The following is a 26534-nucleotide window of genomic DNA, read 5'->3' as shown; positions in this document are numbered from 1 at the left end:
AGCAAGATGCCCCTCAGGCCAGTGATTTCCAATTCTATAAACAATAATCCCCATAATTAATAACAGGGCCCCTAATAAGCCCCTCGAGTATCCACGTATTCTATCAAGGTTGACTTCAGGTCCATAAATGGAAATTCAGAAAACTCCTCAACCCGCAAGCAAATATGAAAAGCAGTTTCCATTTGTGTTTGTTTGACAGAGAGCTCAAGACATTTGTACTATCTCCAGTGTCTGTTCAGGATGTTATGACCAGCAGGGCAGTATCCACTTTTTCCTCATTGCCTTATAAATACTTGATGTATGTATCCAGGTCTCTATCAGTGAACAACTAAGCTGTTTGGCCATTTCTCAGCAGGTTATTTTAACCCTTGAGGGCAGCGTAATGAGGTTTGCCAAGCCTAAGGTGATTCTGGCCATCTTCCTCTGCCTCCCTACGTGCCGTCTGGCGGCTGGTTGTGCTGTTTTCTCAGGGCCACTCTTAATGAATGCTTTCCAGGGCAGCTTGGCTTGAAGTGCTTGGGTTTCCTTTCTCCCGGCTAGCCAGGTTTTAAGGACCGATCATCTTACACAGGTGTTACATATTACACCGGCCACACTCCCGCCACTGTCTGCAGCGAGAGTGTGAGGATAGACATTTCCGCAACCGCCGGGAATGAAACCTAAACTCCATCTAAATCCAAACCTATTTTGAGCTCCTGTGGCTACCTATGAAAAGTTTAGAGAAACTGGCAAGAAAACTGCAAAAAGTCGAAAGTAAAAAATAATTTTGGACCAACAATCATCATTACATTTGCTTGGCAAATTGAGTAAGGGTTTTCTCAACATTTAATATTTTAGTAAAATATAAAAAACATTTTTAATACAGTGCCTGGGATTGCTACACCTTTTCTGCAGTTGAAGTATACTACCAGTTATAATTACATTTTTTTTATTGTTTTTGAAAGAAGTTGCTTATGCTCTTCATTTATTTGATCAAAAATACTGCAAGAGTAACATTGTGAAATATTATTACAATTTAAAAGAACTGTTTTCTATTTGAATATATTTTAAAATGCAATTTGTTTTTGTGATCAAAGCTGATTTTTCAGCATCATTACTCCAGTCTTCAGTGTCACATGATCCTTCAGAAATCATTCTAATTGAATGCTGGTTCTTATAAATTCCATTTAAAATATATTAAAATAGAAAACAGTTGTTTTAAATTGTAATATTTCACAATATTACTAATTTTACAGTATTTTGATCAAATAAATGCAACTATTTACATTAAGTAATTAATTAACATTGAGTAATTAATTATTCCAAACTTGACTGGTAGTGTACCTGAAACTGCAACAGTAAACGCTAAAGGTGCGGTCACATTAGGTCCTTTGGGCAAAAAAGGTCCATTGTTTATTGTCAATAGTCAATAGTGCGGTTTCAGGTGTGAATGTGTGTGTGTGTGTGAGTCCCAAACCATGTAATGGGGAGGGTTGGGAAAAATCATTGCCAAGAAAATGCATGGACAGTCTCTCGTGTATGGCAAGAGATGGCCATTTAATCACCAAGAGTCAGATATGACTGAAATGGTAATAGATAGTGTACTGATATATGAAGCACAAGTCACACAGACATCACTTTCAAATCAAGCAGCTTTCTGTTGGCCAACACAGCGAATTTACACAACCAACTTTGCAAATCAAAGTCTTTCGCCCTGAAGTAAAATTCAAAATTGCGTGGATTCCTATTGAAATGACAGGATTTCCACCAGCCGCCCCCCCCCCCCCAAAGAAAAAAATAAAAATAAAATAAAAATCACAGAACAACGGTTAATGTGAACGCACCTTAATACTATGTCCCAACCGAATATGTGTAATCAATCTAGATTGAATTGTGCACATCTTTGTGAAGAAAGGTGAAACAGTAATGAGACTAGTGTGAAACAGTAATGAGACTAGTGTGAGCAGTAGTGAGATGGACCAAATAGGGACCTGTTCAGCTTTGTTCTGGCTTACTTTGCCTACTTACGCTGGGCTGTCACAATGTCGCATGGACGAGGAGACGCCACCACCGCAGGTACGACTGCACTCGCCCCAGGTTGTCCAAGGTCCCCAGCTTCCGTCCACGCTCTGCGGCCATGTCCCAAACGCCACACATTCACCCTGATAACACCACTAACACACAAATATGGAGAAATTAGTTCTTCTAAAATTTCCCCCCATGTCATAGCTCTCAAATCTATTGAAACCATAGGCGCTGACTTATGTTTCTGCCGGTGAGTGACCACACCACATACCACCCACAACCCCCATCTTTCTTTCTTTTTTTTATTGGAAACTTGCAAGTGCACATCCACCAAAAATAAACAGATCTTTATTCATGACTCTCAGCTGGTTCCTATCCTAGCTTGTTGAGACAGAAACTTTTGACTCTCTCTTTTCCAGCACTTTAGATACAGTTGCTCCTTTGCGCTTAAAAGAAGATTAAAGAAAATAGTCCAACGCCGTGGTACAACGAGTACACTCAGGCCCTTAAGAGAGCAGCCAGAAAAATGGAGCGAAACTCGAAGAAAACAAAACTAGAGTTTATTCGCAATTCATGGAAAGAGAGCACGATTGCGTACAGAGAGGCCTTAAAAAACTGCTAGATCTGCTTATTTTTCAACCCTATTAGAAGAAAATAAACAAAACCCTAGGTATTTATTTGAAACAGTGGCTAAATTAACGAAAAATAAAGCTTCAACCCCAGACGTTTCCAAGCAGCACAGCAGTAATGACTTTATGAACTTCTTTACTTACAAGATTGATAATATCAGGGAGAAAATTATAACTATGCAACCGTATACTACTAGCCTGGAACTCCCCATTCGTAGAGCTCAATCCAAGGAGAGGGATAAACGATTGTCTTTCAAATTCCCTCTGCACGCAATAGGATAGCGCTACAACCAACCAGGGGTGCGTTTTCCAAAGCCAACTATGGCCGCAAGTTCCGTCGTTACCAATAGAGTTCAATGGAAATTGCGATCATAGTTGGCCAACGATGCTTTTGGGAAACGCACCCCAGAGCGTTTTCCCACCAGCGGAGCTAGTTGATAGATTAAACTTTTGCCGTATCTGGTCGGCAAAACTACGAACACATCTTCCTTTTTTAAGAATGACTTAAGTGCCGTTCTTTGTTCTTTTCTCAAAGAAAAGATTAACTCTAAGTCCTCCAGAGTCGCGGCCAAAGCCGATTCGAAAGGCCGCTGTTCGCCAGCAGCAGCAGCCATTCTTTGTTTTCAAGTAGCAGGGAACCGTCGCAACTCTGTCATCATTATGTTAAGCCCGCCCGTCGACTCTATACACTATGTGATTGGCCTGACTAGAGCTTGGTTTTTCCAGCTCGAAAGCCAATGGAGAGTTGCTAGACAACCCTGGCTGCAAAATAAAATTTGCTGCCGCTAGGGTGCGTCTAGATTTCTAGGCTAGTCTACTACAGTATCGCATCAGACAGTGCATTGTAGTCTCCCTGAGGAAATTTTTTCATTCATTCAACATTCCATATTCATTCATTTCTATAGGAGAGGAAGAATTTTCTAAACTCGTTAAATCATCTAAATCGACAACATGCATGTTAGACCCTATACCGACTAAGCTATTGAAAGAGATGCCTCCAGAGGTCATAGATCCTCTTCTTACTATCATTAATTCATCTTTGTCATTAGGATACGTACCAAAAACTTTTAAGCTGGCTATGATTAAACCGCTTGTTAAAAATCAGGATAAAATTCTGATCCTACAGAATTAGTCAATTACAGGCCGATCTTGAATCTACCTTTTCTGTCAAATATACTAGAAAAGGCAGTCTCCTCACAACTATGTTCCTTTTTAGAAAGAAATTGTATCTGCAAGGACTTTCAGTCAGTATTTAGACCGTACCATAGTACTGAGACAGCTCTCATTAGAGTCACAAATAATTTGCTCTTATCATTGCGATCGTGTTTGTATCTCTCTATTAGTGTTACTCAATCTTAGTGCTGCATATTTGATACTATTGACCACAACATTCTTTTAAATAGACTTGCAAAAATGTTGGCATTAGTGGAATTACATTAGCATGGATTAAATCATAGCTATCTGGCCGTTATCAGTTTTGTAACAGTAAATGAAGACATGTCTTATCGATCACAAGTTCAGTATGGTGTACCACAAGGCTCAGTACTAGGACTGCTGCTGTTCACTCTGTACATGCTACCCTTGGGAGATATCATTAGGAACCATGGCATTAATTTTCACTGTCATGCCGATGACACTCAGCTCTATATTTCTTCACGCCCTAACGAAACTTACCAATTCACAAAATTAACGGAATGCATAGCTGACATAAAAAACTGGATGACTTGTAATTCCCTACAACTTAACTCTGAAAAAACAGAGATTCTAATTATTGGACAAAAAACTTCCTCACATAATAATCTAGAATACTGTCTAACACTTGATGGCTGCTCTGTCAAACCTTCGTCATCGGTTAGGAACCTGGGTGTGCTCTTTGATAGCAATCTTTCATTTGAAAGTCACGTTTCTAGTATCTGTAAAACCGCATTCTTCCATCTAAAAATATATCTAAATTACATCATATGCTCTCAATGACAAATGCAGAACAATTAGTTCATGCGTTCATGACCTCAAGGCTAGATTATTGTAATGCTCTACTGGGTGGTTGCCCTGCACGCTTAATAAATAAACTACAGCTGGTCCAAAACGCAGCAGCTCGAGTTCTTACCAGAACCAGGAAATATGACCATATTAGCCCGGTTCTGTCAACACTGCATTGGCTGCCTATTAAACATTGTAAAATTTGTTAAATATTGCTGATTACTAACAAAGCACTAAATGGTTTAGCTCCCCAGTACTTGAGCGAGCTCTTAACGCATTATAGTCCTTCACGTCTATTGCGATCTCAAAATTCTGGCCAGTTGATAATACCTAGAATATCAAAATCGACTGCTGGCGGTAGATCCTTTTCCTATTTAGCACCAAAACTTTGGAACAGTCTTGCTAACATTGTCCGGTAAGCAGACACACTCTGTCAGTTCAAATCTAGACTAAAAACACATCTCTTTGACTTAGCATACACATAACACATTATAAACTTCTATAATTCAATGTTAGGCTGCATAGATTAGGTCAGTCGGAACAGGGAACACTCCCCATAAATCCTGATGTACTCGTTACATCATAAGAAGGATGGCGTCTACGCTAATATTAGTCTCTCTGTTTATCCCGAGGTTTACGGCAGTCCACCGGATCCAGATCTGATGAAGGACCTGCGCCTGGACACGACGACAACGCAGCCCTGAAGTGTCAACTAGTCTCTCCCCTGTGAAGGCCTCCTTCCCTTTACCTCTGTACTGATAAAACGTCAAAATAGTTCCGGTTCACATGGCTACTCGGAAGTGATGAATAATTCTGTATTATAAATTTTTAGGGCCAGACAAGTAATTTGTTTAGGTCAATTTGTACACGCCTGCGCACATATATATTCAAGGTTTGCGTTCTCGAGCCACCAGGCACTGTTGTGCAAATGAGCGGCCGGAGCACATTAAAGGTTTTCTGTTAGAACGGTGTCGTGTTAGCGCCCCCTAAGTTAATAACTAATGATCTTTGCAATGGAAGTGAAGCTGCTGTAAAGCCAAAACAATCTCTGCTACTTTAATTTCCTAGTATCACTGTAAAGCTGCTTTGAAACAGTCCTATTGTTAAAAGCACTATAAATACAGGTCACTTGACTTGACTAGCCAGGGATACGGGGGGAGTTACTCTGGGTTCGGGCCAATTACTTAAAATGCAATTTATCATTGTGCAAAAAAAAAAAAAACCCTGAAAGGACAAGCGTTCCTAAATGTCAGTCAATTTTATGATTGGTTACAATGAGAATATGGAGTATATGATTTTACACAGGTGGTCGGCCATTTTGGGATCGGTGTCTATGATTGACAGTGCATTTCAATAGTAAATTGTACAAATTCTACAAATGTCAATACAAAATCTACTGAAATGGCATTTCTGCATATTCAAACTGATATATCATGATCGATAGGACATATGGGTCAATGACATGATATTTTTGTCCTATCTACTAATTTCTTTCAAAAATACATAAAAAATGTCAGGGTGATACTGTACAACTGCTGCCGCGTGTCAAGATAATAAAGTCTTTTATAATAACAGATAATTTGACATTTTTTGACATGGCAAGGCTATTTCAATGTTGTAAAATGTCATGAGGTGCGATTCTCCAAAATTGTAATGATATTTATTTAAAGATATATGGAAAACCATCAAGATTTTACTTGATGGTTACACAACATGACATTCTAAAATGTAATAAAACATCATTAACTTTTTTTGAAAATAGAATAAAAATGTTAAAAATAAGATCAGAGGCCAACATGAATACCAAGAGTAGATTTAAAAAAAAACTAAACTAAAACAAACACGTGGCATATGTGTTTTAAGATAGATTTTAAAATTATTTTTTCCATTTATTTATTGTGGACACTCTGATGTTATTAACTCCAATGCCATTTGCCATCGTTCATCTGGTGAAATGCATCTTGAAATACAAGTAGTAAATAATGACATAATTTTTGAGTGAAATATTCTTTAAAAAAAAAAAAAAACTGGTATTTTTATTAGTAGCTATTATTGGTCCATTTCCTCTTACATTATTAATCCATGAGCATTCCCTTGCTCATTATTACAGTTCTGATTGTAATTAGCATGTCCAATAAGTTAACTGCAGCTGCCATTTGAGAGAAATCTCTTGGCCAAATCTTGTATTGTGTAAACAGCGCATTCACCTACTGTTCCTAATCTGAATCTACTCCAGAATAAAAACAGACTCAAGGCATTGTAATGCTTCAGGACCATGTGAAATCTTCTCAACACTCGACCTCATAATCCATCCAACCCAGGGGACATGAGGATAAGGATTGGAGACGCTGGAAACTGTCGTCACTGTGCAACTGTGTCAGTAGGTTAAGTTCTGTCTCTTTCTCACTCTCTCCCTCTGTCTGGATGGTTGTTCTTGTTCTCAGACTCTATTTATTTCTCTCGTTCACAGACAGGAAGAACTTGGCAAGGGAAAGGCTGTGTCCTCAGCTTCCAGTGTCTGAAATCAGGGTAGTGTGCTAAGACACTAGCAGGCAGGTCCAAAATAACCTCTTAAAGAATGTCTTATCTAACAGACGCTCTGTTCTGAAGCCTAGTGAGCTGCCTCCGTCAGCATCATTTTAAGGTACTGTATCATATGCATGCTTTGAAAGTAAAGCGTTTTGAAGTAACAAATATTTAATTTGAATATATAAATTGTTATAATTTGACAAGACTTTCAGCAGATTATTGAATGTTTAAAATGTACAAAATAAAATAATTCATATTGATTCATATTTTAAATTGTATTCGTTTAAATTTAACCCCTTCACGTGCAAAGATTGCCGACAGCCCCAAATTATTGTTGTTCAACATATTTTTATACATTTAAAAATTATATTCTTAATATTTTTATTTTTAATGTTTGAGCTTATTTATCTCCATATTAATAACAGTCTGAGTAATTATGAGTCTTGAACTGTAAACTCTGTTGACAGTGTTGACTTTCTAAATATATGTTGATTATGTGTCTACCGGTATTCAGAATGACTTGTGAGCAGCAACCCTTTTATTTTGGGTATGTCATTTATGCCACACTTGCCAAAATGGGGGGTGTGCAGTAAGGGGTACATTTTGAATACAGAAATTGTTTATTATAATTTGACATGCCAGTCAGCAGATAATAGAACTGATACAAGAGTCACACATTTTTTAATAATCTGCCCAGTGGACATGATTGTTGGCTGATGCAGATAAAATCAAAATGGATGGTTATTGGTTGGTTTATTGGCTAGTAGTTTCAGCCTCAGGTTTTCGATTTTCGAAGTCGTCATCTAGTTGGATGAATGTCTGTGAGACGTGTGTGATGTTCTTTAACGGTCCGCCTGGAAACTAATGCCGTGATGCCAAAGCCCCTCATAGAAGAAGAACGCTTTAGAGTTTACAACTGTGAGAATGAGCGCTTACTAGGATCAACTAAATACAGGATTTTCAAAAGAATGTGAAGTTCGCGGCTCCAGTGTTGCAGTAAACTTGCACAATGTTCCTGAATTAATCATTTATTAGATGCACGCCGGTCTATTATCTTGGGCGGTCCTTTGCCAATGAAAGCTGCGATAGAGTCCAGACCTTCTGCCGTCAGTCTGAAGGTCTGGCTACGCGAGACTAATTGGCTAGTCTCACTATCTCACTAAAAGTATATTATATATCACTATTACATATATTATTTATTACTAAAAGATTGTGGATTTTTTTAATTTTATAAATAAAAAAATAATATGCACTGATAAATGAGGGCATTTATTAAGAAAGTTATTTATTAAATTTGTATTTCATGTTGTCACATCAGATGAAAAAAAAAGGGGAAGAGAGTCCTAAGTAGCAGATTAAGAATGAATTCTGCCTTATAATGGGCGGCTTTTTGGCATTGTGCTTCCTGCAGTGTTCGACAGCCATTCTTTACGATGTAGCAAATTCATTATCAGTGCTGATGGTGGATAGCACATTCAGTAGCATGTGTGGTCACTCCTTTTTCCCTGCCTTTCCATTTCTCAACTTTCTGGAGCTGGCAGGGCCTCCACTCCATTACACGCTGGGTGAGAAATGGCTGACATTCGTATTCCTTTGATGCTGACCCAGCCAGGGGCAGACATAAGTACGCCACCCGCTAAAAAAAAACAGCGGCTCAACCTGGGGCTCGCTGCTTGTCCAAGACAACGCACAAGAGCTTGGCAGTAAATAGATCCATTGAGCGAATGGTAACAAAGATCGACAGCTCGTGGTCCTCTTCTATTCTTCCTCTTGAGCCATCCTACGAGCGAGGACAATGGCCACCCTAATCTTTGTTAAAACTGTCTCTCTAACCTGGCCCGGCAGAAAACTGATGACCCAAACGCTGCTTGCATGAGTGAACACTGGGAATAGGCTTTCTTATTCCCATATCTGGGACAATGAGAGCATGGCCAGACACCATACCAGGAGCCATGAGGAGTCCGTTTCCCATTACCTGCCATTTCATAACCTTTCCCATTGTATAAAGTTTTCTCCCTCATGGCACACTGACTTACCCCCTTTTCAATGGTGCTGGTCTGGCACAGGGTTCCTTCTGCGGCAGGGATACTGTTGGTGACACAGCGATTACTTTTGCTAAGGCACCAGAGCTCTCTACACACTTCCTAGGAAAGAAGGCAAAAGCAAGTTGGTCAGAATATATCAACTTCCAAGAAAGAGCAGAAGAAAATGGAAACAAGATTAGCATTGTGCAGTGGGCTGGTTTGCCCAGCAGGCTTCTTATAGACCCAATCAAATCGCTTCTTTCTTGCGTTGACATACCTATTGAAACAAGATGTTTGGGTGGGGCATACTGAAAGGATACTCCCCCTTTAATAAGCCAATAGGCTGTAGTTACGTCACTGCTACATTAACATGCTACTTACTTGTCAGTGGCAGGTGGTTTTGGTGAAGGAGACATACTTATTCTAAAAATAATTTGATTGGTCAAAATCTGATTTGACATGACAAATTATGCATTATACAGCAAGCAAAAACAGTTCCCTTTCAACACTGAATATTGGATTGACACTATGGGGAACGCCATCAGCGTGATTGGTGATGGCGTCTGAAGCATGTGCTAGGGGTGGAAAGGTTCATGAAAAAATCTGAACCGTTCAATTCACTTGTCACGGTTCGAGACACGTGTGTATTGTTCGGGTCCGGCCACGCGCAGCGTGACGTGTTTTTTATCATTTGGCACTGAGGCCAATGTTAGGAGTGTCGAGTGCTGCAGTGCAGCAGGTCAACTTCACCGAGTTCAATTCACTAGACAGTATCGTTTCGGTCTACTGTGTGGGCTCATTTTGGATTTAGTGCTACATATGACGACGACGGCGGCGGTAAGAAAGTGCTGGATAAAACCGAGACAGTTTGCAAGCACTGTGCAACACGTGTTGCTTATGCTAATGGCAACGCTTCCAATATGTTAGCTCATCTGCGGAGACATCACCCCAGTGTGTCGACTGACAGCGAAGGAAAGTCGGGTAGGAAAGAACAACTTCCACTACCCAAAGCATTTAAACAACACAGTAATAAATGTAGGCACTGACAGTGACAAGAAAGCCTATTCTTTAAATTTGACAATAAGTGTTTTTGTTCTCAGCTACATTAGTTTAAGGCCAACAGTTGTAAACTTTTTTACAAATAAATGAAAAGCCTGTTGAAATGAACAACATCTCCCTGTATCAGTATCTCACAGATTTAATTTATGATTGTCAGTGTCACAATAAGGTCTATTCCTAAGATCATGCTGCCTCATTCTTTCAGCTTTTTTATTACAGGACCTTGAGAATAACTTATTTTTTAAATACTGTAAATGGTAGGTTATAAGGCTATATATTTTATGCTGATGTATGTTTTTTCTAAAGTGTTAAAAAGGAAAAAAACATTAACAATGTATACCGAATCTAACCGAAAACTGTGACCACAGAGCCGTGATACAAACCGAACCGAGGATTTTGTGAACCGTTCCACCTATAGCATGTGCCATATAGCATCCCTTCTTTTTACTGGGGACCTTATCTAGTACTGGGAGTCTTTGGATCCTGGACGAGTCCAGGCAGGGTGAGAGCACTTTCCCCAATTGCTTTGGGGTAGTAGAGCTGAGGCTCCCCTGCGTTTCCCTAGAGGTTGAGTATTTAGGGTCAAGGATAGTGAGAAACAATATTTCTAGCAGTTCATGTATATGCTCCCTCTGGAGGTAGTGGTGGGCCAAGCCAAGGTCGCAGTTTAAAACATTCTCCCTAGGCAAGTATTCCCTATGGGCTGTGTCAAAAAAAAAAAGAAATTTACCTATAGCTTAACCTTAGTGCTCTGCTCTTAGACCTCATGTGGCTAACGCCTGGCCCGCAAGGAAGGGAGGAAGGTTGTAAAGGCCAGGACTTTCCTTGTCCCGGAGCATAGAAGCTTGGATAATGGCCAAGGGAATATTACCACTTGACAGACTTGCTTTTACCCATAATTAAAGCTGTCAATAGATTAAACATTTTAATTGTGATTAATCCCACCCTTTTGTTGAAATACAGAACAGGACCACATGGAGATGGCAAAAAAAAAAAAAAAAAAACTAATCCAATGACCTGACTGCATGGCATTACCTACTACAGTACACAGATCCATTCAGAATTACTAAACACAGCAACGTACACATGACAAATCAAAACATTAACCTGAATGTGTGTGGAAACAACCTGAATGTAGTGAAATGTGTCTGTGCGTAAATACAATGTGCCATCAGTGCATCGAGAGCGTGCATTCATATAATGGACTCACGGATGCTTACTGTACAACTCCTGTATGTTACCGCAATCGTTTTTACCTTGATTGCAATCCTCATCCATCAAAACTTTACTAGCAAGACGCTGGTTTGCTTATCAAGCCGGGAAATGCGGGAAATGCAGATGATGTGCAAAGGAAATGCTTTGCACATCATCTGGCCATACAGCGGTGGGATCTTTTGAGGTTAAAAGCGTTATTTGTGTAAAATTATTTTAACGCGTTAAGAATTTTAAAATTAATTGAATGCGTTAATATATTAACGTTGACAGCTCTACCCATAATTCATTGTATATGACACAAATTCACAGAATTTACCAATATAAAGCAGCTTGGTTTGGAAGTGATCAGTAAGCAGTGCTTCATGGACAATGGACCTTCTTTTGCATGCAAAATTTAGCCAAAGTTTTAGTAATGTGACCGCACCTTAAGTATCTAAGCTTTATTAGAAGACATTTTGTTGCTCATCAAGTTAAGTTTCAAAGTCAGTAGGACTCCCTCAAATTTACATAACGAACTTTGCACATCACAGCTAGAAATGGGAAAAAACAGTATTGGCATAGTCAGGAAGAATTGCTAGAACTCCCTTATAAGTAGCTGACAAATGTACCAAAGGGCCAACTTCCATGTGCTCTGAAGGAACTATGCTGGGAACTGAAGTTTGAACATAGGAAGATATAATGCTCTCTGTATACAAGTGTAGCTTTGTAGAACCCTGCATTGTATTTCCCAATAAAGTGCACAAAGTCTAGCCTGGGAAAACCCAGACAACTTCCGGCAAATTTAGATTTGCTCTGAAAGTTAGTCTGGCAAAGAGCTCATTCAAGCTCATTTCCAATCCGCCGAAATCGAGGCACCAATCAGAAACGTTGGGGCGGGCTTTACACGATGAGGACAACGCTGGAATTTTGAAGCAGATTTTGTAGCCTACATTACAAAGATGGATGCCGCCGTCGACATCACTTGTTCGAATCAGCTATCGCGTCTGTTTTAAGCGATTTGAACGTTTCCTTTTTGTTAAAAACCGAGCAAAGAACAACACTCGGGGATGTGTCTCCGCCGCTCTGCATACGTCATTTCCTTCATCGCTCTGATTGGGTTTAGGTCTATCCGCCACGTCCGTTGGTGACGCCCCTCTGGAAATGATTTGTCTATGACGCTTTGCCAGACCATAACTCAGTTACAACTGAGAATGGTCTGGTTTTAACCAGGCTACACAAAGTCCCTTTAAAGCTTGAACTTCACAGGATTTACAGGACAGAGAAGTGCCCCCATGAAAAAGACTTATGATAGGGAGCACCGCCACTGACCCCAGGTCAGTAAATAAGACTCAGCTGGCCAGCCCATCCAGATTAAATAAAGCGGCAAACTGCCACTCTCGGGTTGCAAAAGCTCCACCTCTGCAGCTGGTTTTAATAAGGTTTCCTGCTGGCTCATTCAAGATGCTCATGCTGAGAGGGTCAGAGGGGTAGGCTTGACCAGCAAGACTCAGGCACTGACGGGTTTAAGCTGGGAGTGCAGGGTAGCATAAAAATTGGCCTACTTCACTAAGACCAAAGTAATTACCATCAAACTTTTTTTTTTAGAATTTTCAGAGCCACTTCTGGTATGAATTTGACATAGATGGCATTCTAGTAAAACTACTAAAAGAGTCAAATTGACTAACATCAATGTATATGACAGCTGAGTCAGGTGCAAGATATAATGTAATATTACGCATTATGTTGTGCATATATCTGATTAATCAGATATGTGTATGATGTTTGAGTTCATTAACCACCCATGCAAAGAGGTCAAATAGTCAAATAACCAGCTGAAGGTGAATATACCACAAAAACTGTACAATTATTTAATGTCTTGAAGTAAGGAAATGTTATGACATCATATGCAAAACATGGATGACATCAGCAAAAAAGTTGTCCCAAGTTCACTCGAACATATCCAGCCTCCAAAATTGCAGAATCCACTTTACCATACTAGGTGCTCTCTCCACTGCCGCTAAATGTGTTCCCATATTCAATGGTGATAATCTCCCCATATGCAATGCTAATTAATTGATGGTTAAATAAACAGAAGGATAAAGTCTAATGCCTCCCACATCCTCCCTAGTCACTAGATCCAAACACCACTGATCTTAAGCAAAATAGATTAAGAAATAGGTTTCCACTGCCTTTGTCCTAAAGACACAATAGGCTCAATGTTTTTTTTGTTTTTTTTATTGGGGAAGAATGGGATCAAATTTCACTCCACACCATTCAGGATGTGAATGACAGCATTCCAGGAAGGATTGAAGGCAAAAGGTGGTTGTACACTTTATTAGGTCTTTGATATTAATATATTTTTAGGTTTCAAATTTTTTCCGTCCACCCCCTGGGTGTGTGTTTATCTCTCCGTAACAGTTTTTCCAAACCAAAATCAAACCTCTAGTTCACTGGTGTGGTTATAATTCTCCAAAGGCATGTATTAAACAGATGGTTGGCAGAAAAAAAAAAAGATTGTCAGAATCCACTAACACTACAAGCTGTATTAAACTTGAGCCAAGGGAATGCAAGACTTTTTTTCTTTACATGACCGTCTTCCATGCTGATCTATACCACAGTTATGAGCTTAAGAGAGAAATTACAGGGTTCTCTTTTTGGCATGCGTTCATCCACTGTCGGATATATCTCTCAATGAAACAAAAGAACTCTGTAATCTCGGGTAATTTAATTCTTTTCTGGTGTAGAAAGCAAAGCCGCATATTTGTACTAAGCAGAGCGCCATCTCTTATTGATCATTAATTTTCCTGGCTTGCTTCAAGCTCTTTTTTCCCCCCTGTGTCAGTTTATTTGCTTAAGTTTGTAATTCTTTGGGTAAAATCATTATCATTTCCAAAAGTCTGGGGATTCGGCAGGAAAAGAAACAAACCTCAAGTATGGACTCTCTCTGAAAGATATGTGGCCCGACTTCAAACGGTCCTCGGCAAAGCTCGTTTCAGGTGCTGATAAAACAACGATCTTTAATTTCGACAACATGAATGGCATCATGTGACATACTACAAGAGAGTATCAACTTGGCAGCCTCCCTTCTAGCCCTCAAAGGAAGTGAAAATAATCTCAGCTGATTGCTATCACCTGTGTTTCTTAAAGCTTCCAAAAGTTCTCCACAATCAGGGCAAGTGTTACAAAAACTTAAACTCGATATATTCTTTACAAGTCCAAATGAGACACCACAGCACTCACTCACAGCACGTTTTTTCCCTCACTGCTCTGTACATCAGAGAGCTCTTCTTGTAATTTTGCCTGCTGAACAAATCATGTCCTTTGGCTAGTCTCCTCTGGGTCAGTGGTAAAAATAACTGCTTGACCTCCGGCTTCATGTCTCCTCAGAGCTCTTTAAGTAGCTGTCTTGCTCTCTATGTCCAAACCGCCTTCTGAATCGTCCAGTGTTATTAAAATCAGCTCTTGGATTTAATACATATGCAGCAGGTTCTGACCTCACAGGTAAAGCATCAAGAATGTAGCACATATCTGATGTGTGTTCACATTATATTACTCTGTGTCCTGTCATTTTCTAGCAAAGCACACTTGGTTAGGACAAACATTTGTATTTACATTGAATATTTAGGCTATAAATCTCCACCATCCTCACACGCAATATTGCCTACTAGCCGAGACTCTTCTTTATGTGTACAGATGTAACGTAATGATGCAAAGACATGCTTGAATCTCCCGCGGAAATCTACCAGTACCACTGGAATTAAAAACATTATTACAAGCGTACCGCTTTGAATCGAGCTACGGCAAGCAGAGAGTTTTGAACACTGGCTGGTTATGTACTTGCTCAAATTTATTTTGGATAATTTTTAACCCCAAAAAGTTATGTAATGCAGCTTTAAGTAATGCTAAAAATGTCAGAACAACATTTCTGCAGTGTTTAAAAAATCCAACATCTACCGCATTATGTACATAATTCAAAAATGTCACCAACTTTCTCCTGAATTTTAACCCAGGACGTCATTCACTACCCTCCTCCTCATTCATTTTTTAAAGTTAGACATTAACCTTCTTAGGTTTCCTCAATAAATTCATTATAAATCAATAGAACAAGAAAAAAATAATAAAATTATAAAAGAATGCCTGTTTTCCCATTCATTTTTTGTACAAAACTGGGTAACGCTTCCTTTTACAGTACAGTACTTGCGTGTACTTACAGTGTACTTACCTAGAAAGTACTGGCTAATATAAGGTAAGTACATGGGTTAGGTGTAGGTTTAGGGGTAGGTTCAGGGTTAGTACCTAGTTATTACCCAGTAATTATAATTACTATAATAAGTACATTGTAGGTACATGGGTAACAGGACTGTAAAAGGAAGCGTTACCCAAAACTGTATAGGGTCGCTAACGACCCGATATGTGTAACAGTGTAAGTATATTTTTTCTGCACAACAATAATTGAATCTTTGATGACTGAATAAGTGCAATTCATCTTTACTCCACAAGCTGGCAATGTCTGATACACAATGATGGAGTGACGTTTCACTCATAGTTACCGCAGGCAGAAAACAAAAGAATAGGAAGTATCATCAGCAAAACTTGAAATGGCTCAACAATATTAGTGTCACTGACACTTTATGGTGGACCTGGTGAAGAAGCTGTCAGCGATATATTAATTTAGATTTTTAAGATGTTGAAAATGATAGTTTTGAGAATATGTTTGAGATTGCGAATATTAGCCAGATGCTGAATGTACTGGGAAATGAGCTCTGACGAGGACAGTGATGATGGTAAGGAGGATCTGCTCAAACTGAACCCTTCCGAGCTCAAGAGGTAACTGTGGTGAGCAGGACGAGGCCGAGGGCCGTGTGAGAGAGCGGCGCGAGGCGTGATTAATGATGAGCGACACCTGCGCGACGCACGGGTCTCGTATCCCTCATGGAGGAGCGGAGGCAAAAAGTTCATTTTTGGTTGTTGATATGTGTGCGGATGTTTAGAACAGAAGTCTGTAAAAAATGTATTTGTTGCTCCGTCTGTATAAAGACCAGTCCGACACAGAAACATTGTCTCAACCAATGGCATGAGTTTGGGAAACCTGTCTGAAAACAGATATTATTTTTGCATTTGGTGACACTAGTGGCAAAAATATTTCACACTTACATTTAATTTTTTTCTCTTTTAATGAATACTTTATGATTAAAGCCATATTGTTATTTAAAAAAAAAAAAAACAGTTTGGTTTAATCCAAACTGTCTCATTTTCTGCCTGGTCCCTGAGCCAACAAATGTCACCATGTAAGAACGACATTCCCAGAGCATGATAGTGTGTTGCAGCCTTCTTACCCCATATTTGCACTGACGGGAGGAGGCACCGTACTGGAAACGACACTGCTCATCTGCATCGTACACCTGCCCTGGAGCCACAGTGGGGTACAGGAAGTCTCGTTTCAGAGGCTCATTGTCCAGACACGTTCCCCGACCTGAGCTGTCAAAAAAACAAACCTTTAATGGGATTGGCTCCTCTACAGAGGTTTCATTTGTTACCAACAAGAGGAAAAAAAGTGTTTAATGCCAAAAGCTCAGATGAAACGAAATGGGAAGGTGTATTGTTAATGGGAATAAGCGAGTGAGAAACCTGGAAAAAGCAGAAAGCAAAATGAGGGGAGGAAGCATGAATGACAAACAGTGGCCATAAAAGGCTGAGATTCGGACTTATATGGTAGGCCTACTGCGGTGCGCCTATGGAATCCTTTGAAGAGCCAATAAAATGACGAAAGCGACTGAAGGAGCAAAAAAAAAACGCAGAAGGTACCGGAGGTTACGCGTCCAGTCAAGAGTTGTGTTTAGTCTGTTTAGTCAGATAGAAATATGAACGCTCCCAAGAAACCCTCAAAAAAAAAAGGGCCACTGCTCCGTCTGCAGTGAACAAAGTAAAAAAATAAAGCCCAAGAAGAGGCCAGACAGTGCATGTTTTGCTGGACTGTGTTTATTCTGGGTTCAGAAGTGGATCTTGTTTTATTCTCGGCGTCCCTGTTACGGACGCTTTTCCCCCCTCCCTGGCGTGTGCAAGCGGCTGAGAGACGTGTCCGCCCCACGCTGCTGCTGTCCGCCGGAATAAAACAGCCAATTATTATCCCGCTCGCTTTGCCAGCAGCATGCCGCGGAATACGCTCTCCTTCTCTCTGAGGGAACAGTGGGCTCGCTAACAACATAAACGCTAACATTTCATACTGCTGGAGAGCAGGCGGCTCTATTCTAGGTCCTGTCTGGCATTCGCATGATTGCTGCAACTGAACGCGCAACCTAAAGCATGTTAACCTACCACCCCACCGTGCGCTGCTAAAAGCAACATTGCCTCTAAAGAGAGCGAGTTTACATTGCATCAGCCAAGACACACTCGCCCTCTGACGGTATGCCATTACATTTTCAGACACTTTCTACATGGAATACGGGTCTAACTTTTATTGGTCTGAAGATGGAAAAATGGAAACCTTAAATTATAACTATTTGTTTTCATGTAAAGAGGGCCGGAGCTAGTGTGCACTGGGGCTTAGCTCATTAAAATCACCTAGTTCTTAAATCAGAATATTTTTTTATGAATTTAGCTTTCTTTAAACTAAAATTGCAACAACATATATATATATATATATATTTTCATATAACATATATAAAAAATTACGTTTGCTCGCATAACATCGGTTAATGAAAGCCCTAATTTTCCCCTACTTTATTGTTAGCTTAATATAGTAAAATAGTTAAATAATGCGGTTGATAAAATCATACATTACATTGACAAAAAGGCATTCAAAAATATATCTAGATGTCTAAAAAAAACATGGATCTGGTTTCTGTAGTGCATTTTTAGAGGAAGCATTAGGTGAAACAGGGATATCTGGCTTCCCACCACAATACTGGAAGTCTAATCTAATTAAAAAACTAAACCAAATACATTGGAAAGGAAAGAAACACATGAGCTCTAGCCTGGGGGTAACTAATGTTGTATTTGGTTTCATCCCCTTAGTTTTCTATTTTTTCCCATGTGTTTTGGTAGAATAAACCCCTCGCTGGGGAGAAAGACAAGTCTGAATATGTCCTCTTGTATTGGAATACACAAACAAAGACTGTTTTTTTTTTTTTAGAGAAAGACAAAAATGGTCACTTTAAAAATGGACATGTTTATTTGACGTCAACAAAACTTCCTTGGGTAAACTCATTCACACGAGCAGATATGCCAGCAATGAAAGAAAACTTAATAGAAAACAAATAGTTAAATAGGAAATCACACAAAAAAAAGGCAATCGTTTACCTAGTGTTTGATCGATATCGAAAAATGTTAAGCTAGTGATAACACAGATAACAGTTAGTTCTGGTCCTCTAATCTACATAATTGGACAAGCAGGATTCCAAGAGCACTGATATCTAGCATAAAACACTTTACCGTTTGTATCGCTCAGTTTGACTGTGTTTGTGTCCGTTTTTCTTGTTCGATGACACGCAACGGTTGATCCTGCTTTATCTTAATTTGGAATCATTTTCTTTGACAGAGCGAAAATACACAAAATAACTGGCCATGTTGTGTCTAAGGCCCTGTTTACACCTGGTATTAAGATGCGTTTTGGTCGATCGGATCACAAGTGGACGAGGCTAAATACAGGTGTAAACGGGTCTAAAACATTTTGAGCTTGTCCACTTTTGACCACTTCCAGAGGTAGTTGAAAACGCATTTGACCGGATTGCTTTCGTAGTGTAGACGTTCATGTGGTCGAATGCGTTCGAACAGCCACAAAAGAGCGTCTTCTCTCCGCCTACTGACCTAATGCGCAAACATTACGGGAGGTGCGCTAGCCAGAAGGGATTTAAACTTTGTCGGCTGGAAACCCAAGTTTGGTTTGAAGATGAAAAACAAACCAAGCACAATGTTCTCTCACCTTTTGTGATTTCTAACACACACTCACTCTGCTGCTCTCTGTATGTTTTCCTGTCATCTCCGGGTGCGTTCATATGTAAATTGCGCAAGCTTATTGCGTCCATTAGATCGAAAGATCTGAAAAAGCCTATACATTTACCTGCCCATAGACCCTCCCCTAGAAGAAACCAGGACAGAATTGTTTGAAAGTGGACAAAAGAGACAGATTAAAACACCAGGTGTAAATGGGAATGTGTCTCCCTCGTCTACTTGTGATCCGATCGACCAAAACGCATTAATAACAGGTGTAGACGGGGCCTCTAATTAAAGTTAAGCGATACTATCTTGTCCAAGAACAGGGTGGACGATGGTTGAGAAAGAACAGAAATCCAATCAAATGCTTATTTTACACAATTTTTACTCAACATTTTTCGTTACAACTATCTTAAATATTTGGGAATGAAAGTTTATGTTTATTGTATACTTTGGAAGTGACATGTTTAATTTTCAATCGGCCAAAAGGCATGTTTATTGTCAATGTCGATCTCAAGATGAGCATATATGTTCGATAGATCAGTCTAACAGTAATAATGACTGCTGCAAACAGTAGGCATTTTTCAAAAGCCTCTTTCTTTATTGAAAGTTCCTACTGTACATGTACAAACAAGTACACTGAAACAAGTCGGAATCTACAGCCAAACCCACCGGTTTCTGGCGAGAAAAGACCCATCCACACATCCAGAATCTGCTAGATGGGGATGTTGCGGAAATAGACTAGCATTATCATAGCAAAGCTGTTTTACTGCCAAAGATTACATCAACCTGAGATTTTAGAGAAGGCCCATTATTGATGAATTGCTCGGTGCTAAGCAAATCCAAAAAAGGAAGGTAAGTATTCAACCTCAATCCGAAATGGTCACAGATGACACGGTGTGATTATACAACAGGGAGTTCATCCCAAACCAACAGAGCAGCGTGTCTTTGTGTTTGTGTGGGAAGTTGGCACACGATGATAAAGCTTCTGATGCAAGCGATGGCTGTGATGTTAATCTTCTTCCATGAGGTCATTCACCAGGAAAACTTTTTGACAGCCATGGCAACCACTATTCTTTCCTTTCGTCTTACTTTAGGCTAACAATTCCCAGTCCTGCCTATGACTGCCTACTACAGATCAACCACGCTCTCGTCTAGCCTTGAACTCTTTCAAATCAAGCACATTTATGTGGTTATAAAAAATAAATTCACAATTTTCCCAATTGTAAAGTGGCATAATGCATTATATTGGGAAAATAAAGAGTAAAAGCATAAAAAGAATCTATCTGCATACTCTAAACTAGGGATGTGCGATTAGTCATAATTGATTTTGGCTTCCGACGATTATGATAAGATAATCAAGGTAAAAGATTATTGACTGACGGAATCTGCCCTATTACCTTAGCTCCTCCCCTGAGTGATCTGTACACAGTCCGCCATGTTTATCTGTTACATCACCGACTGTGTTTATGTGAACTTTGTGTGTTTTTGACATAACCTTGTGTGTATTTGACAGTTTAAATGCAATAAGAGGCGAAAGACAAATTAGTTAAATACTCATGGGACGCGCCATCTGACATCCAGTTTTCTGTGCGCGAGCTTCGCGTGTGTGCTCTCAGAAAACCATATATCAGAAGTTTAGACTGGTTTTAAAACGCATGCAGATAATAAACTTTCATGAAGATGAAGAACCACAAAGTCACGTGACCATGACAGTGATCAGGGACGGACTGGGGCTAAAAAACAGCCCTGGACTTTCTCCCAAATAGGCCCATCATCCAGCCATTCGCCCCTAGCCACTAGGATGTCCTGATACTATGCCACAATACTGTAATCTATATCAGACAAGGTATTCACAGCAAGTAATATCTCAAAAACAATGATGACAATTGGGGTTTTGTTTATTAATGAAGCCTCAGTCTTCAAATAAAAACAACAAAATGTACAATGCCATTACATCTGCATTGAAAATAAAATACAAATAATGAAATGTCACTGGCTACAGAAACCCTAATTACACAAACTTGTAATTATAAAACATTTAGTTACTATTATACCAGGGGTCTCCAACCTTTTTGTGTGTGAGGGCTACCTCAAGGGATAAAATAATCTAGAAGGGCTATACTCAAAAATATTTATTATACATATAACGTGGTGGTGTTTTTTTTTACCTTACCTTTACCTTTACCTTTACTTCACCATCATATGCGAAATAATAAAATATCTTGATATTCTGGTTCAACAATTGGTGAAAAATTTGTAATATATATATATATATAATTCTCTAAAAACCTATTGTAGCATAAACATTTAGTATAAATATTTAATGCAAAATAAATAAATAAACTGCCATAACTTCTAAACACAAAACATTACTGCATTACATTTAATAGCCTACATTTATAGGCCTACATGACTATTAATATAACAGCATTTTTAATATGAATACAGGCACATTTCTGCCAAAAAAATTCGTTTTACTAAGTTACAGTTAATTCATAAGTTGTGGAGTGAAATGTCTTCTAACTGGTTTGTTCTTGGAACAATGTTTCACCTGTTTTTTTGCGTCAAGATGTTGAGAATATCAGCGCTGTTTAATCTGGCTTTTAACTATCTTAAATCACAGCCATCTGTGGGTTTAAAATAGAGATAGAGAATTCTGGGCTGAATTGAAATGCTTCTCAGTGGATCGCGCAACTCTGTGTAATAATGTTCGCGTGATCGAGATCAGTCCGCACAGCTGCTTCGGCCGCGATCGCAGTTTTTTTGGGCCGAGCTGATAATGCTCCGCGCTGGCATCCAACTTAAAGGTGCATTGCTGCCACCTACAGTACTGGAGTGTGAAACAGATTAGTGGGGGGAAAAAACAGGTTATGACTGCGTGTGTGGCGGGTGGTGGGCCGGCCCGCCGGCCGTCCTGGAGTACCGGCCGTTCTGTGATACTCCAGATCACACAGATGGCCAGTCCGCCCCTGACAGTGATACTGTAGAGATGATAATCGAAACTAAACAGATGTTTTGTTTTTGCCAGAGTGTCCGAGGCACGAGCTGTAAAGGCTCTTCTGGAAAGTGGGGCGGGGAGAAGCGGTTCATTTGCATTTAAAGATACATGCACAAAAACAAGAATGTTTTTCCTTCCGCTGAAAAATTGGCATTTACAGGAGACGTAATAATTAATCTGTCTGGTATTTTGAGCTGAAACTTCACAGACAGATTCTAGGGTCACCTGAGACTTAAAGGGGCATAATAGGTCCCCTTTGATTTTAATATTAAGCAAACCCCAGTATGCATTCTCTTAAATGCATCAGGTATTGGAGATTTGCAGTTTGAATGAAATGCTGCTGCATACACCAGTATCCAGGAGGGTTTGAGAATTTACATAGAAGCACAAACTGAGAGGGAACAAAGAAGGGGGATAATAACATTGTCATAGAATTATTTAATATGTATTTATTTGAAATGATAAAACTGTTGAATGCACGAAAAAAATATTGTAAAGTTGGCATATTTTAAAGGAATTTGGGTCTTCTCGGGTCCATTTGGTAAAAGCACATTTATTTAAAGTCGGCAATAGACTTTTCTTCCCTATTGTCAAAGTTTTCGAACCCGCTCAGTTCTCAGGATTTCCAATCAAATTGGACCCTTGAAGACCGCTAACATTTAGATTATAAAATCTTTATAAAATCATTACAGACAAAAGAAGCATTCTTCAAATCCTCTTTTCACTTACTCCAAAAAGCTGGTGATATAGTCCTTGCTGCAGGCTGACCAGGAGAAGGGATTGGTGTTGGCTGTGATATGGGCCGCCATCAGCTTGGCTGTCTCGTGACCTTTGGTCCCGCAGGAGTTCCCGATCCCATCGTGGTTCATGCCGAAACTGCGAGACAAGCGGCAGATCATGAGCTTTGATGGATCATGTCAATCACAAGGCCCACCCCGCAAACAAGCAACAAGCTTGGGCAGCTCTGAAAGATCAGGAGCGGAGGACGTCTCCTTCAGCTAAGCTGTAAAGAGAGGCCTTTTCTGACTCGGTAACAGCTGTGAGAAGAGGACAGATGGGTCAAAGGTCAGGGGCTGTCTGGAGCTCTGGAGGAGGGCGAAAGTTGTAATCACCACCCTGATCCCGGGCTGTCAATCAATAATTACACGTTTGAGCAGACCTCAATTGGACAGTCATCTCTTAATGAACCTGGCCTGCTTTTCCCGTTCCTCCAAGCTGCTTTCATCTGCTCATGGGCCATCGGCGTACAAGACTGCTGAAGCATTCAGCCACATTCCTTGCCGGCAAGTCCACAAATACATCATTTGAGCCGTGCAAATTTTGTTCCCTTACATATCTGTCTGGATATTGTATGAAAAAGTTAGATCACCTTACAGCAAGACCTCGAAGCTTTCGTTGCCGGCCAGGGTCTATCCAAAATCAGTTTATAATGCATATAACCCCCCTCCCCACCACATCACACAATTCCTCTGTGTTTTTTTAAGGCGCACATTTATGACATTTCACTCTACTCTCAATATAAATCAGCGCGGGAGAAACCTTCCCCACAAGAAGTAGCGGCTATTTTTACAACTGATCCACAACAGAAGCAGACGCAAGACATAATAGAGGAAATTGCAATCTCGCTGAACTTAGCCGAAAAGCTACGTAGACCAATAGATCATGGTTATTTTTCTAAGCTTCAGGATAGGGTTCATTTGTTCAGACTGTCATTTGCATAAATATGTGTGCAGGCAGTACACGCTTTGCATTTTGGCTTGAGGAATATACATAATAATGACCACAATAAAACCAATCCAGACACAAATATCCTATGAGAACTGAAAGCGTCATTTGTAGAATATTGAGTCATTTTTCAACCACAAGGACTCTAATAGAGTCCTGATCATCTCTTTAAACATTCAGGGTTGAATTCACTAAACAGTTACAGTTGTATCTCAGCTTATTCACTTGCAACCTGCAATCCACTTCAACCTGATACTGCTCTGAAATATAGGCATCAAAATAAGACAAAGAAAAGAAAAACAATCTTTAAAAAAATGTTTTAAAAACATACGGTTTTGAAACACTAAACACCCTGAATGCATCTTGATCATTATTTTCAAAAAAGTGTTTACATATATATTTTTTTAAAGTATAAATAATATTTTTTTTTTCAAATATCATTACATTTATTCATTTATAAATATCAAGAAACGTTTTTTACACCACACGACCCTTTACAGTCTGAATGAACTGTACCTTGTCATAAAAAAAATGATCTGACATTTTAAGAGACTTGTTTGTTTTGACACAGTCGTGAGGGTCTCCATGTGTCTGCATGTTTGCACCACATGACCTTCACTTGGCGAATAAAAGTTTTGTTAATTGAATATACTTTGTTAATTGAATACTTACCAATTCTTAACCAATAATAAAAACAGAAGATTACATCAAAATACTTTTTAGGTTTTCTTTTAGAAAATGTCATTATTTGAATTAAAACACTGAGTCCTGGTGCTTATGCAGGAAAAATGAGTTTCAATCTGGCTTGCAACATTCTCGTATATATCTCCCAATTATTTCCTCTCCTAGGTTTTTGATTCTATGGACAACAAAAGACCACAAATGTATAAACTCACTGTAAACAAGACAATTTAAGGTTCAATTACTTCATGAACAATAGAAACGTATGTTTGCTTTAGCAAACACCACTAATTAACAACAATTTTAGACAATATACAAATAGAAAGAGAAAACATACTTACTTGTGTCCGATCTCATGTGCAATAGTGAAGGCAGAGCCAAGGCCTATATCTTCATTAATACTACAGCTCCTCTCTGGCTCACACATTCCGGCTACAGACGCCAAACCTGGCCCCACACACACACACACACACACACACACAGAGAGATGAGGTCAGGTCAAGGTGTAGAAGTGCTACACTGAGTCACCACCATGAAATGAGATTCTTCACATTAACCTCGAAACCACTGAACTTGAAGCTGGTGAAAAGTTTATGCGAATTTTTTTTTTAAATCACTAGGGGGTGGGTCAACACTAACGGCTAGACGATTAAATAAAAAAACAACTGATGTTGTAGCTGGAAAATGTCTAGACAAGGGGGTTAGATTTATAAATTCTACATCTGGTAACAAGGGACCACCTAGTAATGCAAGCCAGAGCTCAGAATTCAAGAAAACATTTCACTTTGCCCCCCCAAAAAAATATAGATGTTTTTAGTATTCAAGGTTTCAAGAGTCAAAGAAATCATTGTTTTCTTAATCCTGTTATATTTGTTTTGTTCCAAATGAGATTTAGTTGACAATTTTTGGATATTAGCACAAAACTGACATAAGCTGAAATTTACTACTGACAGTGTTTTGGTCCCCAGCCTACAGGGACTTGGCTTTCCGAGAGGTTTGTACTTTAAGGGTTATGCTGCACTGTCATTTTCCTTGCCATAAATAAACAGGCCTGTTATTTAATATGTATGGAATGAAGGAAACATTAAATCTACTCTGTTTTTATGTTGTAACTTATGTAGCAAGCCACCTCTGTGTGGCAGCACTGGCATAGGGCACTTAATCTCATAAAACTTTCAAGTCTTTCTGTCCACGGACTACATACACGATAACTGAAATGTAACATCATAATTGACTGATTTAGAACACTCTCCATAGACAGCAACTCGTAAGTCATTCAAAGAACATTATGCCAAGTACACTGGAGACTCGACTCACAATTCACACACGCACGCACGCACGCACACACACATGTTGGTGCAACAGCATTATGAGGACTCTCCATAGGCGGAATGGTTTTTATACCGTAAAAACTAAATATTCTATCCCCCTACACTGCCCCTATCCCTAAACCTACCCATCACAGGAGACATGCAGCATTTTTAATTTTTTAATAAAACATTGTTTTTTATGTTTTTTAAGCCATTTGACTTATGAGGACTTTTGAAATGTCCTCATAAACCACCCATAAGTTGTAATACCAGTGTAATACACATGTCATTATACAAATTTGTGTCCTCATAAATCACATAAACCAACTCACACACACACACACACACACACACACACACACACACACACACACACACACACACACACACACACACACACACACACACACACACGCACAAAAACTAATTTTGGCTAACATAGTCAATTTTAATTAGATTAAGCAAT

General features: G+C 39.4%; 1 protein-coding gene across 1 annotated transcript in view; it reads right to left on the bottom strand.

Moving 5' to 3' along the window:
- Nucleotides 1–26534, bottom strand: part of adamts6 (ADAM metallopeptidase with thrombospondin type 1 motif, 6) — an 88795-nt gene that overhangs the window by 35286 nt on the left and 26975 nt on the right. Inside the window, exons 8-12 of the mRNA XM_056238987.1 lie at nucleotides 25100–25205; nucleotides 23082–23228; nucleotides 16756–16897; nucleotides 9179–9286; nucleotides 2008–2153 (exon numbers count right to left, since the gene is read on the bottom strand). Coding sequence (XP_056094962.1) covers nucleotides 2008–2153; nucleotides 9179–9286; nucleotides 16756–16897; nucleotides 23082–23228; nucleotides 25100–25205 — 649 coding nt within the window. The remainder of the gene's footprint in view (nucleotides 1–2007; nucleotides 2154–9178; nucleotides 9287–16755; nucleotides 16898–23081; nucleotides 23229–25099; nucleotides 25206–26534) is intronic.

The sequence above is a fragment of the Rhinichthys klamathensis genome, unplaced genomic scaffold (genome assembly GCF_029890125.1).
Source record: "Rhinichthys klamathensis goyatoka isolate OS25496 unplaced genomic scaffold, OSU_Roscu_1.1 h1tg000549l_1, whole genome shotgun sequence".
Taxonomy (NCBI): domain Eukaryota; kingdom Metazoa; phylum Chordata; class Actinopteri; order Cypriniformes; family Leuciscidae; genus Rhinichthys; species Rhinichthys klamathensis.
Note: the sequence above shows the minus strand (reverse complement) of the source record. Positions and strands in the feature narration are given on the sequence as shown.